Source organism: Saccoglossus kowalevskii, chromosome 20 (assembly GCF_978046115.1).
Source record: "Saccoglossus kowalevskii chromosome 20, keSacKowa6.1, whole genome shotgun sequence".
Taxonomy (NCBI): Eukaryota; Metazoa; Hemichordata; class Enteropneusta; family Harrimaniidae; genus Saccoglossus; species Saccoglossus kowalevskii.
Window position 1 is genome coordinate 5237817 of NC_140660.1, and position 15880 is coordinate 5253696.

The following is a 15880-nucleotide window of genomic DNA, read 5'->3' on the forward strand; positions in this document are numbered from 1 at the left end:
TCTGCGCATTAGTTCAGAGCATCCATGTGCCAAGTTTCATCAAAATCCAATAAGTGGTTCTTCATACATCAGTGGAACAGCTAAAAATCAGCTAATTATCATGCAAATTAGGTAATTAATATTCATAGATTTTTACCAAAACCTAATCAACTCTGCGCATTATCCCAGAGCATCTATGTACCAAGTTTCACCAAAATCTGATTAGTGGTTCTTGAGATAACTGTGAACAAAAAAAGTGACATACATACATACATACATAGACAGACAGACAGACAGACAGACACAGACAGACAGACACAGACAGACAGACAGACAGACAGACAGACAGACAGACAGACAGACAGGGTAACTGCAAAGACTCCCTTTTGTGCTTCGCACACGGGAGTCAAAAAAGGTTCATATTCAGGAAGTCGAAAAAGTTGGCAAGGATAACAATCACTCGTGATAAGCTCTGCTTGACAGTCAACAGCGGAACTAAAAATAATACATTCAGCCAATTTTATTTCAGTTTTTTTTTATTATTCTATTCTCTAAGACAGTAAATGTGGTATAAATGGTAAAATAAAACATCAAAAATATTTATTTTATTATTTCATTTCAAGGTCACAAAGTTTGAAATTTCCAAAGAGCAACTAAAGGGAGCGTGTCATTGGAACAAAATGAAAGTTTTAGGGCCCTTCTCAAATTGATAAAGTTCGCCAAAAAGAAATAAAATATTTCATTCATACACTCCTCCCTGTGCAGAAAAGTTGGATATTTTGGACTGAAAAAAACAACTTTTTTTCAACCATAAAAATAGACTTCTTCAACACCCCCCCCCCCTTCTGAAACGAAACACCTTTGGTGTTTTTAGATGAATTTTGCGAATTTGAGAACACTCGATCACTCCCAAGGTTGTGTTTGACTGCTTTTGGCAAGCCTGGTTACGTTACATTCTATTATTTTTTTGGCCCTCTCCATACTCGTCTGAAAACATAGCCTTGATTTTGCTGAACTTGGTCAATAAATAACGCTGCTGATTTAAATGCACAACCTACTTGGACGTCACAATTGTCTGTATGCGCTGTATCACCGACAGTTGCCACAGAAACAGGGTGGCAGTCTTTGTGACTTTGGTCATGGTACGAGCAAACAAAGGGCAATGTTTGCAGACTTGCATGCATAGGTTTAAAGATCCGCGAAGGTAACCAGGCTAGTTTTGGGGTGTCACGCACAAGTTGAATTACCGACATCTCATTAACGTCTCGTATCATGTAAAATTAAGTGCATAGACTAATCAGATTTCTGTTGACTATGATTTGTAACAAAGATGAGGATTTCCAAACTGACATAAAATAGACCAGCAACACACGAAAAGTACAGGTGACGACCCTCGCGCTTTAACAGAGCAGTTTAAACAAACCGTCAGTTTCTGTCGCCAACAAGTTACAGCCAACTGATTCCCAATTTGTGAAAAATCATATCAGGACAGGGCAATATAAAGATAATGAATGGCCCTTGGCCATGGAGTTCAGAAAGCTGAACAGTAAAATGAAAAGTTTCAATAATGTTGAAATTATAGTATATTGACCCAACATAAATGACATCTGAGGGCAATATATGGTCAATCAATTTTTTTTTTACCATTATTGAATTGAGAAACATACATACAAGACCAATCACAGTGGAAGAGGGCAATACACTATTATTGACCTCAATACAGGTACGTATACAAAATAAACAGGACATTGCAAATATTTCTACAGAAAAAGTTAGCTTTCAATTTTTTTTTAATAATATATACTAATAAGGTTGTGACGACTTGGTTAAAATTTTTGCATCCTCCGGTTTTCCGGCTATCTGGAACAGTTTGCATCCATAGACAGTGGTCGCCAAGGTTACAAAATATTTACGAGTCTTCCTCGTCAGAAGATTCTGGTGGAGAAAAAAAAGATTGTAATGATATGAAATAGAGTAGCAGTCAAATTACGAAAATTCATAGAATCGAAAATTAACTAGTTTACAATACCTTCTTCTGCGTTCTGTAACCATTCCACAAATTTCTGTAACTGTTGTAAGAAGACGCTCTTTCCTTTGGCGAGGTGATCTTCACGATACCATTTCAGGATCACGTCTTCTGATAATACATCAGCTAAACAAAGATAAAAAAATGAACTACTGTAAAACAATTTATTTTAGCTGGAATTAATTTTCACTGAATAGACTTTTTGGGTGTTTTGTTCGGACTTCACTGATTTTTGATGAGTTGAATGTAAACTATAGGATAAAAGGTATACTGTAAATTTTTTTTAATTTAGCTGGAATCAATTGTCACTGTAAAGACATTTTGGGTGTTTTGTATGGACTTTATTTTTACTGATTTTCGACGAGTTTATATTCACTGGATTTTATTTTTACTGAATCATTCCTTTAGTGAAAATTAATTCCAATCGATAATAAAGTATTTTACAGTATTCACTGGATGTTAATGTTCTGTTTCAGAAGATTATTTTATCCAAATAAACTTTCAAAGCATATATTTAAAAACATTAATAAATCTTCATTGAATATTAAAAATGCATCTTGTTGTCATGGTTATGAATAATATTTCCTAATTTGAATCTTGGCCCATTTTGAATTCAATCATCCCAACTTCCAGGTAAATTAGTCTTTTTTAAATAAAAACATGGTCTATTTAATCTGAAAGCACACAAGACACCTGGACATTGCCAGGAATAACAAAGCAACTAACTAGGGCAACAGGCAACTAACTTTTCAGGTGACATTGTCAACTTGGAGAGAAGATTATTTTAGCGAGAAAACTTGTGACACGGCCTTGCCTTAGTGAGTTTCCTCTAGAATTGCCTTTTTGTAAAACTTTACAGCAAATGTTCTCATTAAATCAGATTTTGTATTCTTCCACAATAGTCAAAAACAAAATATTAACATCATTTGGAACAATGTATGATTTCATAATTACAAGTATTGTAAACCGATTAATTTCCACTGCCGGGAAGTTGCGCAATTCGATGTTTTTATGTCAACAAAATCTCATGAAGAAGTCATAGAATCTCCAAAACACAGCACCCTGTCAAATTTTCGTTGAAATTTCATGTTTTTCCACCCTCTCAAAAATTGTGAAATAAATCACTTTAACAGTACTACAAACGTCAAGGATACAATAGCCAATGAGATTTCACGTTACTTACAGTACTACATACATCAAGTATACAATAGCCAATAAGATATCACGTTACTTACAGTACTACATACATCAAGTATACAATAGCCAATAAGATTTCACGTTACTTACAGTAATACATACATCAAGTATACAATAGCCAATAAGATTTCACGTTACTTACAGTACTACATACATCAAGTATACAATAGCCAATGAGATTTCACGTTACTTACAGTAATACATACATCAAGTATACAATAGCCAATAAGATTTCACGTTACTTACATTTGTAGAGCAGTATAATAATCTTCTGAAAAACTTTCATAAAATTCATATTATCGTAACAATAATCCTGAAAACAAAAACAAAAACTTTGATAATTTTTTTCTGGGATGTAAAACTATTTTTTTCACTATTTTGATATTCTGAGCAGTTTCATTGGGTCTTAAGTTCACAAAGTTAGCAGGGGTACATGTAGTGTCTTTCTATGTGAACAAAGATTTCGTTTAGTGGATTTTATTTACAGCTGATAATGGCAAAATTAAAAACTAGGGAATAAATAAAGAGTTTACGGTATTGTACACAACAATAATTGTAGTCTGATTATATTCAATAAAATTTGCAGAGTACAAGAGTAGGGCTTGAACAGGAAGTCAGAAGGAAACCAAAGATTGTTTCGTTTGTGTGGGGGATAGTGAGCATTTGGTGGGGGGCACAGGTGTTAATCTGAAAAACCACAGTCTGTTTTTGTTTATGATTACTATAAAATCTGTATTAGAAACCGCGGCTTCTATTAAAATGGTACAAAGCAACAGAGGGGATGCAGCTTCTATTAGAGCATCTACACATATGAGAAATGGTAAATTTTAGATTCTCAATTATTCAAAAAGAATGGGTGCGACTTATATTAGGGATGCGGCTTCTAATACAGATTTTACGGTTGTCATGGCAATGTTGAGGGGTTTCAACACAGCGCTATCTTTGAGTACTATTCCTATAATGCCAAGTCAAAATAAAATGAAAATAATGGTAAATGCGTAGTCATGTTTTGACATAATTTTGTATCATCCGTATCAGTGTGTTAAGCTCACTGTAGACAAAGCTTGACGATGGTTCGAGATGATATATTATTATAGCATGTCAACTGGACTTGTACAGTAATGAGAAATACTACACAAGTAATCCTGCATCAACATGCATAGGTAAATCAACGATTTATAATTTCTGGAAATTCCCACCAACACTATTATGTTTTTTGGTTTTGTGGGTTCTGACATGGAAATTCGTGAAAGTAGTGCATACGCACAAGAAAAAACACAATTAAACCCACAAAAATGGAGTTCTGGCTGTTAAGAATATGCCAACCTAACTTCAAAGAAATTGTTCACAAATATTATGTACACATCGAATATTAAAGCAGGCCCATGGTTTTTCCAAGAGCAGAGAAAATATTTGTACCAAAAATAAAAACATTTGTGAAGATATTACAGAGATATTGTCACAAAATGAACAAATCTGACAGCTGTCCACCCAAGTTACCTACTGTAAAACATGTCTTTTTCGCGAGCATGTCTTTTTTGCAAATTTAGTGAGAGAACTGATTCACTAATTCAAGATGTCGCTAAAGACTTTATTATCAATTCAAAATGGCCGCCAAACAAAGAAATCAACAATGACGAGAGATTCGCTAAATCAACATGTCGCTATTACATCATTTTAACACAATTCGCTAAAATTGCATGCCGCTTTTTCATCATGTTTTACAGTATAAACCAATTAATATCTAAGCAATTGAGCTGGTTAGTTTACAAGAAGTCAAAAATGCAATTGTTGACAACTACAGACAATCACCTACATGAAATGAATTTTTAGCTATGCTGTCATCGTTGTATGACACAGCAGAGCTAAAAATTCATAGTTGTAAGAACTATTTTTTGTTACAAATGCATGAATTACCGGGTTACCAATAAAAATCATTCTTTTATTGCTTAGAAATTAACAGAATATCAAATTAGACTGAAAATATAATAAAAATTGTCATGTGATTTTATTCCCAGGTGCCAAAGATATCAAACATACAATCCAGTGTACGTGTACCTTACCTGAATTTTTAATATCAGTGCTGTTTCTGATTTCCCCTGGCTTGTAAATTCAGCAAGTAGTGGTGAATAGGTCTGTGGATAGAATGGTAAAAGTTTACTCACAAATACTGGAAGTACCTCGCATAGTGTTTGCTAAGTAAACTACATGGTTAATAAACCATCTTGGAATATCTCTTGTATCTACTATATTGTGGAATACTTTATTTTCGCTGGAATTAATTTTCGCTGAAAAGGCTTTTTTTGGGTGTTTTGTATGGAATTTATTTTCACTGATTAATGACGAGTTTAATGTGAAATATAGAAAAAAAGTATATTCGCTGGATTTTATTTTCACAGAATCATCCCTTCAGCGAAAATAAATTCCAAGCGAAAATAAAGTATTCTACAGTAAGTGCATCTGTAGCAGAAGCTGCTTTCCAAGGAAAGTGATCGCCACTCGCCTGAATCAAGACCCAGTAACCTAATCATTCCTTACCCATACAATTTTGAAGACATTTTAATTTTAATAGCACAGCTATTCTCTAATCACCTGTGTTATTGTGTTTAGAAAGAAAGATTTAAGTCGATATAATAGTAATGTTCAGTTTATGCTAATCAAATGGTTGCATATAGGATAGACCCAATTATCTTCATGCACAAGAGTAAGGTTGACCCATGTGGCATGTGTGGAAAGAGGGTAAAGGCAAATTCAGTGCGGTGTGTGAAATGTGGGAAGTGGATACATGGGAGATGTGCAAAGATGAAGAGGGTGACCCAAAGATTGGCAAGGGATTTTGCGTGTGGAAAATGTAAGAATGGAGTTGAAAGGGTGGTGGAACAGGAAGAAAAGTTGTGTGATGAGGTTGAGTCAGTGAAGGAGTTTACATACCTGGGGGACAAGGTAAGTGTGGGTGGTGGGTGTGAGGCGGCTGTGACAGCTAGAGCAAGGTTTGCTTGGGTGAAGTTTAGGGAATGTGGAGAGCTACTATATGGGAAGAGATTTCCCTTAGAGATGAAAGGAATAGTTTATAAGAGTTGTGTGAGATCAGCATTGCTGTATGGGAGCGAGACATGGTGTTTGAGTGAAAATGAGCTGGGTATTTTAAGGAGGACAGAGAGAGCGATGGTGAGAGTGATGTGCGGGGTGAAGTTGATGGACAGAAAGTTAACTGAGAACTTGATGCAGATGTTGGGTTTGAATGAAGCGGTAGATCGGTTGGCGAAGGCAAACAGGGTACGTTGGTATGGGCATGTGCTGAGGAGGGAAGATGGGCATGTATTAAGAAGGGCCCTTGATTTAGGTGAGTGGTTCAAGGAAAAGGGGAAGGCCAAAGAAGACGTGGAAGATGCAAGTGGAGGAGGAGAGTGGGAAGGTTGGGATGAGGATGAGGGATTCTTTAAATCGTGCAAAGTGGAGGGAGGGGGTAAGAGCGATTGCCACTAGTTTAAGGTGAGGACAAAACCAGATTTAAAACTCTGGACTAGAACTACAAGAGCAAACAGTTGCACAGACTAACGAATGCTCAAACTTGTTAAGAATATACAAAGTTTCAATCGTTTTTTATCTATGGCTACGTGTACTAAGAGTTTAATCACGCTTTGTTGAAATAAACTAATGTTTTTGACCTCTTAGCCCATGCAAGGGAGCTATGTGTGAATGAAACTAATGATACAGTACGTAGTTTGGGTTTATGAGATATTTATTTTGAAAATGCGCTTCTAATAGAACAAATACGGTAGTTGTATCATCCGTATCAGTGTGTTAAGCTCACTGTACACAAAGCTTGACAATGGTTCGAGATGATATTATTATAGCATGTCAACTGGACTTGTAGAGTAATGAGAAATACTACACAAGTAATCCTGTATCAACATGCATAGGTAAATCTCTGTCTTTGGTTCATGGCATTTTGGGTTTTAATTATGCAAAAGCACAGATCCTTTTTCAGTTTGATCTGCACTTGTACTTGCATGTAGTTAAGGTTAGTTAAGTTAAGGTTTTTGGCTTCATGACTTGTTTATAAACCAATAAACGGACTGTGGTAGAAGCTGTAGTCAGGTTTTTAAATTACTACCCACTTATAAGACTAAAATAGGTAACTATCCAGTCAGGCTGGTAAAAAAAATGAATGTCTGGGTAGTCAGACGAAAATTTTTTGTGGTTTGTTTCAAATACAATTTTGCTGATTGGGACAGTATAGGGTTTAGCCTGCATGGAGACTATCATATTACAAACACCAGAGAAGTACTAAGAGGATATTAGTAAATTTGTCGTCATCTCAAGAAATATTCAAGTAATCTGATACAGACGACTTACATTGAGATGTCGCAGTGCTTGTTCTGCCACTAAATCTTCTTTCTTATTCCACTCAACGGCATCCATCAAACTTCTCCATAACTGAATTTAATACAATTGTAGTTATGTTATTTATCACATTGTATAGATGCACATCATTCACAGTAGTGATGTTTAACGTGAAATATCACTGATACTCTAAAATACTTTATTTTCACTGAAAAGACTTTTTAGGCGTGTTGTATGGAATTTATTTTTACTGATTTTTGGCGCGTTGAATGCTGGATTTTATTTTCACTGAATCATTCCTTGTGAACAAAAAATCACCAATTGATCGTGTGGCATGACAACACAACCTCTCTGTGCTCTTCTGCAGATTACGAAAATCATCAGCGGCCGTCAGTGCAAACATGCATTCTCCAAAACGCTTAGAAGTCCTGCCTCATAATTCCATAATTTTTTCACGATAAATTGTATCATTTCAAACTGAGTAAATTTCTTTAGTTGTATCATCCGTATCAGTGTGTTAAGCTCACTGCACACAAAGCTTGACAATGGTTCGAGATGATATATTATTATAGCATGTCAACTGGACTTGTAAAGTAATGAGAAATACTACACAAGTAATCCTGCATCAACATGCATGCATAAAGGAGTCTTTCAGGACTATATCTAAAATATACAGGTGAATTTTACATGCAACTGTTCAATACTGTGAAATACTTTATTTTAGCTGGAATCAATTTTCACTGAAAAAACTTTTTGGGTGTTTAGTATGGATTTTAATTTCACTGATTTTTGACGAGTTCAATGTAGAATATAGGTAAAAAAGAATATTCAGCGAAAATAGCGAAAATTACTTCCAAGCGAAAATAAAATATTTTACAGTATTTATTTGTATTGATGGAAAAAGTTTTCTTAAAGCCTTTGGTATGTTAAAGGGCGGTGGTCGTCGCTCCGTGTCGTTGAACTCATAGCGAGGTACACAATGTATGTAAAATACATTGTTCACATAAAATTCAAACACGCGACGACCACCTCCCTTTAAGTAATGCATACTAATAAATGTAGCAGCTATGGTGATAGCAAGGTATCTATCTGCCTTGCCGACAATCACCGAGCACTTCAGTTGATTCGATTGAAATGAAAATCATACAGAAACAACTGAAGTGAACATCAAAGATCACTCTTAATGGTAAAAGTTTGATTTTGTGATAAAGTGTATTTTTGATTGTCAAACAGAATTCAGCGAGCGGACACCACAAAAGTCTGAAAACTTAATTTAGATGTACATGTTCAGCATTAGTTTCAGAAATCTGGGACAATTGTTGCATATTTACTGACCAGTACAGTAAGGTTTAAGCATAACTTAACATTTACTGTGGAATACTTTATTTTCGCTGGAATTAATTTTCGCTGAAAAGGCTTTTTGGGTGTTTTGCTTGGAATTTATTTTCACTGATTTTTCATGAGTTCAATGTGAAATATAGGAAAAAAAGTATATTCGCTAGATTTTATTTTCACGGAATCATCCCTTCAGCGAAAATAAATTCCAAGCGAAAATAAAGTATTCTACAGTAGTTAGTTTTTCAAGCTGGCTTAAAGCTTACTTAGCTCGCCATCTAAATTGTGCAGGGTACTCTGCATAAACAAGTCTTATATTAGTAATGTTCGTAAACACACTAAAAGTTAAAATTATGGATAACAATGATACAATGTTCCAAATTACTGCGTCTGCAAAGAGTGAATTCAGAGGAACTCGTGCAAACGAAATGGTGGTAGGCGGTAAAAATAGTCTTGTGACATTATTATTGTGTTGTCAAAACTGTTGGTGCAGCGTATGTATCACGGTGCCGGGTGCACAGCGTCACAGTGCCGGGTGCACAGCGTCACAGTGCCGGGTGCACAGCGTCACAGTGCCGGGTGCACAGCGTCACAGTGCCGGGTGCACAGCGTCACAGTGCCGGGTGCACAGCGTCACAGTGCCGGGTGCACAGCGTCACAGTGCCGGGTGCACAGCGTCACAGTGCCGGGTGCACAGCGTCACAGTGCCGGGTGCACAGCGTCACAGTGCCGGGTGCACAGCGTCACAGTGCCGGGTGCACAGCGTCACAGCGCCGGGTGCACACATCACAGTGCAGGGTGTGCAGCGTAGAATCTACAGTTTACACATGGTACAACTCACCAGAACAGTCACTTCAAATTCTTCTAAATTGTTCAGTTTCATCTGTTCTTTACAATGAACACCAATCTGAAACGAAAAATAGTGGTTTCACTGAATTGATTCCAACGTCTACAAACATCAAAAGGCAATTGTATCATCTGTATCAGTGTGTTAAGCTCACTGTACACAAAGCTTGACAATGGTTCGAGATGATATATTATTATTATAGCATGTCAACTGGACTTGTAGAGTAATGAGAAATACTACACAAGTAATCCTGTATCAACATGCATAGGTAAATTAGTCTTTCAGACTATAACCAAAATAATTCCAAAGTGAAAATAAAGTATTTTACAAGAATTTATTTATACTCTGATGTCAAGACAACAAAACAATCATCCTACCTCTCTGACGGAGTCTTGATTACGAATCATTTCAGACACTTCATTTTGAAGTTCTTTTTTGCACTCAACATTTCGCTGAATTCTCTGAAACAGACAATAAAAGTAATTATTATACATCTGTCACATTAACGTCACAAGTTACAGCGTGCCATAATTTTGCAGTATTTACATCCTAACATATTAGAAAATGCGAATTCCAAATATGGACAGATTACGCACGTAAGCGTCCTCTAATAATTAAAACAAACATGGCAGACACTCGGGTAATTTATTTGAAGTTTGACCTGACCACACACAATAAAGTTCGCTCAATCTGTTCCAATCTTTTTGTACTTCGGCATTCCCATGATGTATCCTTGGGAGGAAAAGGTGTATAATAATAAGGTTATTACAAGGATACCAAAAAGTATGCACTCAGACAGTACATGGTTACATCAACCTCCCCTGCACCTCAGTCAATACTCGTGCTGTACTGCCTTTGTGCATACTTTGCGGCATCCTCGTGATGACCTAATATTACATTCTGCAGAGCCACTTGATTTGTCTGATTTGAAAATCAGGGTTCACCCCAGAGCATTATAGAGTAGAGGTTCCCAACTGTTAAGTTTTGGATGAACAATAAAAAACATTTAGCATAACAATGAACACAACATAAGTCATCAACATACTATATTGTTAGGCAAATTGGCCAATACTGCGTATTGAATATTCATAAAAAAATTACCCATGACAAGTAATTCACTTTCAATAAAAATGCAATATCACAAAGTTGACTTAAAGCGGGAGGGTCGTCACCTGTGCATGCGCAGGAATTGAGACTCAATACAGGGGTAACGTGCGGTTCATGGGTAGACGCTTTTTTATAAACAATGACACGCTAACGCCATCTGACGCATGCGTAGGTGACGACTCCCTGCGTTCTATTTCTGTCACAATGCTTGACAAGTACGTTATCTACGTGATATCATTTGAATATTACAGAAATACAACAACTGAACATTAAAAGTGATACATACCATGAAAGCTACCAGCTTGTCAAGTCCTACATCGTTGAAATGTTTGGCGAAGTTTTCTGGAGTACGTTTGTTAACTGGCAGGTAATTCTGGACACAAGATAACAATATTTATTTCATTATTCCTACACGGATACTGTATTTGCTCTACAGGAGTGCATTTCTGTTAACCCTTTGCACACCATAGATACTTTGTTGCAACAATGTTGCGGGGGGGGGGGGGGGGGGCCCATTACTAATTTGCATATTTGTACTCCCATTACCCAAAACTTTTTACCAATTCAGTGTGAGCCAGGTAGGTTGACATGTACACAGGGAAAAGAAGACTAGGACACTGTAGTTTCATTTCATTTAAAAAAAAAAACACATTTTATTTACAATTCACTTGGTTTCTAATTTATTATAAAAAAATATTACTCAATGCTGTAACATACAGGCATGGTACCTGATAAAGCAGTCATCTTTACACAGAAATACATTACAAAACTTGCACCCAAATGAAGTCTTTATTTGTTTCCCCGACCAACAAATCCAAAAAATCGTCCGTAAAATATAATTTAAAAAACCAACACCATGTCTTGGTCCTGAAAACTGGTCGTCATGTGCTGGAATGTTCACATCGGTCCTTTCATTTGACCAGATGTTTGGTGTATCGGCGATGTCATCGGCATCAGAGTCCGAGTCACTGTCGGCATCGGCATTCAGCAAGTCTAACAGATCATTAGGATCGATGTCACTGCCACTGCCACAGTTGGTATTTTGGCATAGCAATTCACATCTCAATCTCCCTTCGTCTATTTCTTCCACTGTAAAGCCTTCAAACTCAGTGTCTGAATCAGACTCATCGAAAAATCTCAGAATTGCGTCACGATCAGTTTGCGATGACAGCTCCGAGTAGGCCGGTTGTTGTGGCATCCAGGTACTGGGGCCCGCAGTCTGCTGTTCGCTCACAGTTTGGAAATTCATCACCGAGTTAAAACTTTAAACGTATCACACAAATAGTTGTGAATAATTGCATAAAAAATCCAAAAATACTCGACAGGAATTTAATTCGTTTGATTACAAGTCAGCTGTGTTTACAAACAAATGCAAATACGCAGTGGAGGTCAACTGAATGATCGTGTCTGTCAACCACTGAAAAACCTTGCATATTCCCGCCACAGTCAAATTAGTGTGTAATTTATTCATATATTCGGAAGAAGTATTTCTTATTTGGCAGGATTCTTTATTAGGAATATACATATGGAACAGTAGGGCGGGAATTACCGGGGCAACGACACAGTGATCGTGTTTAAATATTCAAACCAACGGTAATTGATGACAGTGTCGTCTACAGAGGTCATTGGATATTCCCGTTTAAAACCCCCATTTTAAAGCGATATTTGAACACTGTGAATGAAAAAAATACATGGATATCCAGTGGAAATACAACAGAGGCGAAATAAGGACTTGCAGTGAAAAATAGCAACGAAACTGGGATGCTTTTTTTACGGAACCAGCAACTACGGCAATTTTCACGTGTTGACCTCTGCTGCTGGTACGCAAGACTGATTGCGATGACAGTCTGATTTTTCGACATTAAAAACTCGCCGACAAGGAAAAACAACATTTTATATAGGTAATTTATTTAAATAATGTTTCCAGTTCAGATGAATATAAATTTTATATGTATTATGCGTTATGCGTTTATTTTGGATAAAAACTGCGGTAGAATAAATGAACTTTCACCAAACATGCCGCTGTGTTTGCTTATTTATGCAAATTGTCACAGCTCTTCACAGACACCGTCCGAAAAACCCGTTGTACAAGAAAAGTACGAGGACAATTCGTATATAATTTTCAGTCTGAACATACCTGTATTTCTAATTATTTTCATCAACAATTTATTTTTTCATGCAAAGATCATGGGAGATCAGAATCAACTTCTGTTTCAATCTATGAAATACCGGCCGTTTACGGCCGCATTGGGATTTTGACAGTGCATTAACGGGTGGCCTTTTACGACCGAATTGGGTTATCTTTGGTCAGAAATAAGCGGCCGTATATGGCCGCATTGGGGCGCAAAGGGTTAAGAGCCAACATACACCAAAAATGTACTGTACCATACCAGAATAGCCACATTTTTAAAAAGTTAAAACTGACTCAGATTTTGACTGTTGACACTTAAGTTAGGGTTCATTTCAAGAAATATTGAAGAATAAAGTGCAGAATAATTTGGACAGGAAAGTCTGGCAGTGAAAGTGTTAAGAATTAGACTGCTACAAAATTTGAAACTTCATTGACTCACAGGATTTGCAAAAATTAGTTTCTCAAATTAAAATAGTGTGTCATTTTTTATGCCTTGTTATAACATAAACAGAACACAATGCATTGCAGCTAGCCTTTTCACCACCAGACTTTGCCAATATTTTTCTGCACTTTTTTTCTTGTTTTTTTTCAATATTTCTGGAAATGAACCCTAATTTTGTAGCCAACAGACAATTTTCAGTTTTTACTCAAAAAATTTGGCTATATTTGTCCTAATCTTCTGAAGAAATTTTAGATATAAACAGGACTATTTTGTGATGAAAAGAGGGAACTAGTGGTGAAAAGGTAATTTAGCTTGGGATAAAAAAAATCTAACAATTTATGACTGTTCCATCAGCCTCATTAAATCAGTTTTTGTTATCCTCCATGGTGAGGTCAGGAACAAAAATATTCACATCATTTGGAACAGATGGTGATGTCATCAAAGTATGGGTTCTCACATGTGATGTCATGAAACTGTAGGTTCTCGCATGTGATGATATCAAACTGTAGGTTCCCGCAGGCAATGTCATCAAACTGTAGGTTCTCGCATGTGATGTCATCAAACTTGGTTCTTGCGTGTTATTGCCATCAAACTGTGGGTTCTCACATCTGATGTCATCAACTGGACAAACTAATGTACAGATGCACCATGCAGATCTAACTACATTTCAATGATGTGTGCAGAAACCTACAGACAGACTGCAACCACTGCAGTGGAGATACCAAATTTTAATACATACCAATAACTTTGTCTCCAGCTGTGCTTTTCTCAGTGCATATGACACATTACCAATATCTTTCTCACTTAACCATACCGTGAACATCTCAGTAGCGAACTCTAACGCAATACCTATCAACAAATTTAATATTATTGAACATTTATCACCACCTTGATTGAAAATTATGATAGTATTACATTAGCGTGTGCAAAACTAGTCCGGTTATCTTTTATTTTGTGGGTCTCCAACCCTCTATATACCGGTCAATTTTATAGTCTACTTGTCTTCCGAAGATTCGGACAAGCAGCCAAAATGTTACGAGTAAAAACTGAAATTGCCTCAAATTTTGTCTGTTGGCTATTAACTTTGGGTTTATTTCCAGAAATATTGTAGAATATCAAGAAAAAAGTGCACAACAATTTAGGAGAGAAAGTCTGGTGGTGAAGAGATTTACCTAGTCAATAATTGTCATTGGTTTTGAACCTCAGAGGTCCAACACATGTCATTCTTTTGTACAATAACTTTGTGAATGTTCTGGAATTGATTATTTTATTTTATGTAGCATGTTTATTTCTGTATCACTGTATAGTTAGATCTATGCATATGTATAAATGTACATTTCCCCGTATACATTGTTGAAATCCCTATGTGACTTTTGGGTTTACATTCATAGCTGGGCATGCCAGGCCTTTTTTTTTTTTTAATTGTTCTATTTACCTTCTTTCACAAGTTGATCGTTGAACAAGCTGTTCAGTATTGTAGCCTGTACTCTACCAAGGGACAAGAACAAAGCTGTGATTTTAGCGAGTTTACTCCGTTCTTCTTCGGTGTAACCTTTGAGAAACATTAGGATCTGAAATGAGTCGTAGCATACATGGTTAGAATCAGCTAAACTGTCACCATATCCTTTGAGAAACATTAGGATCTGAAATGAGTCGTAGCATACATCGTTAGAATCAGCTAAACTGTCACCAGATATCACTTACACCATTGGTAAGTGTTATCACAAGAAATAAGTATAACATTAAAAGAAAAATATTAAAACACTTTTAACTACCCACTTCCTGTAAAATATAAAGTTCCAAATGCACTATGTCATATGTTCAGCCTATGTCAGCAGTCAAATTTGTTATGTATGATGAAAAACTTAAGGATCAAAACCAATGCAAAAACCACAGAAAGCTGGCAAGAAAATATTTTGGATTTCCACAGTTCCTTACTTTGGCCGAGAATCCCCTCACTTATTTTTAGTATCTAAACAGACAAAAATATAAACATTTTGACAAATAATAAACAACTAATCTCAGTACCTTTGCCATCTCCTCTTCAAATGCCTTCTCCAGGTATTTGTATCTGCGGATCAGCAGGTTAAAAACCTACAATAAAATGAACTGAGTCAATTAATGCTACACAAGCATTTGTGTGAGTTGAGGTCGTTTTGTCAACAAAACTTAGTTGAAAGTCTTTCCAATTTTGATTATTATGGTAGTATACTTGTCTAAAACAAGATGTATCGTTGCCATTTCCATTAAATAAATTCAATATTGCATTTCTGTTTCAATTCTACTTGGAAAGCACAATAAACACAACTGACATGAAGTAAGTACCGTAATCTTTGTTTCTGAAGTTCACCAGGACGCAGAAATAACAAAAATGGTCATTTTATAAATTGCAAAATCATAGGTAATTCATAAGTTTGGTGTACATCTGTGACTAATCCAATGGAAACTACTTCACATCAAATACTAATT

The 15880-nt window shown here is 36.2% G+C and overlaps 1 protein-coding gene and 1 non-coding gene across 2 annotated transcripts in view; both read right to left on the bottom strand.

Annotated features, from left to right (window-relative positions):
* Positions 1 to 1736: 1736 nt before the first annotated feature.
* Positions 1737 to 15880, bottom strand: part of LOC100369606 (eIF5-mimic protein 2-A-like) — a 30048-nt gene continuing 15904 nt past the window's right edge. The window contains exons 5-15 of the mRNA XM_085494551.1: positions 15440 to 15505; positions 14847 to 14982; positions 14151 to 14260; positions 11125 to 11211; positions 10109 to 10192; positions 9726 to 9791; positions 7562 to 7642; positions 5266 to 5337; positions 3449 to 3515; positions 2009 to 2131; positions 1737 to 1914 (exon numbers count right to left, since the gene is read on the bottom strand). Coding sequence (XP_085350677.1) covers positions 1889 to 1914; positions 2009 to 2131; positions 3449 to 3515; positions 5266 to 5337; positions 7562 to 7642; positions 9726 to 9791; positions 10109 to 10192; positions 11125 to 11211; positions 14151 to 14260; positions 14847 to 14982; positions 15440 to 15505 — 918 coding nt within the window. The 3' untranslated portion in view covers positions 1737 to 1888. The remainder of the gene's footprint in view (positions 1915 to 2008; positions 2132 to 3448; positions 3516 to 5265; positions 5338 to 7561; positions 7643 to 9725; positions 9792 to 10108; positions 10193 to 11124; positions 11212 to 14150; positions 14261 to 14846; positions 14983 to 15439; positions 15506 to 15880) is intronic.
* LOC144348592 (small nucleolar RNA SNORD57) lies at positions 13759 to 13833 on the bottom strand. The gene has a single exon (XR_013419858.1). It is a non-coding gene; the product is annotated as a small nucleolar RNA SNORD57 (small nucleolar RNA).